The sequence below is a fragment of the Propithecus coquereli genome, unplaced genomic scaffold, assembly GCF_000956105.1.
Source record: "Propithecus coquereli isolate 6110/MARCELLA unplaced genomic scaffold, Pcoq_1.0 Scaffold529, whole genome shotgun sequence".
Classification (NCBI taxonomy): Eukaryota; Metazoa; Chordata; class Mammalia; order Primates; family Indriidae; genus Propithecus; species Propithecus coquereli.
In genome coordinates, this window is record NW_012151163.1 from 1,238,146 (window position 1) to 1,238,772 (window position 627).

The 627-nt window shown below is 40.7% G+C and overlaps 1 protein-coding gene across 1 annotated transcript in view; it reads left to right on the forward strand.

Moving 5' to 3' along the window:
- DCDC2C (doublecortin domain containing 2C) overlaps positions 1–513 on the forward strand; it is a gene marked incomplete at its 3' end in the record, with an annotated part of 42,538 nt that extends 42,025 nt beyond the window's left edge. The window contains exon 9 of the mRNA XM_012656948.1: positions 472–513. Within this exon, the coding sequence (XP_012512402.1) occupies positions 472–513 (42 nt within the window). The remainder of the gene's footprint in view (positions 1–471) is intronic.
- Positions 514–627: the final 114 nt, after the last annotated feature.

Here is a 627-nt window from a genome sequence, read left to right on the forward strand (position 1 = left end):
ATTTTTAAACTGAATTTCTTTGATGTCTCACATTAGTTTTAAAATTAAGAATACTTTGTCAAATTATAAACAATTTGTGTTTATTATGGAATTCTATGCTTCACCTGTAGAGTGGAAAACAATACAGTTGTGAGAGCAGCTGGGGTGGGAGCTCCAGGGTGTATACTAAGCGAAAGAAGTCAAGATGTAGCGGAGAATACAGGTAAAACATGCTGTCTTCTATATAAAAATAATTATTAATACCAAGATGTGCATAAAAACAGAATTTAGAATGGGAAACGAAATGGAAGTAGGAGCAACAGGGCAGTGAGGTAGGGCAGGGGAGAGGCGCAGGGCTCTGAGCAGGGCCCTGGGTGACGTGTGACAGGGAGGAACTTGACCTCACTGAGGTGAGCAGAGACGGGAGAGAAAGGTTTATTTTACAGTATCCTTGCAGATAGTTGATTGCTATATTTATTCTTTTAATAATAGGAAAAAGAAGATGAAAGGCTTTATGAAGATAATGCAAGAAAGGTTTGTATGAACAGACTGTGTAGTCTTGTGTTTTCTGTTCGGAGGACAGATCTGACGGGACAACCCACAGATCCCAAAAATGCTAAGGGGCTGGGACGGCGGGCACCTTGTCAT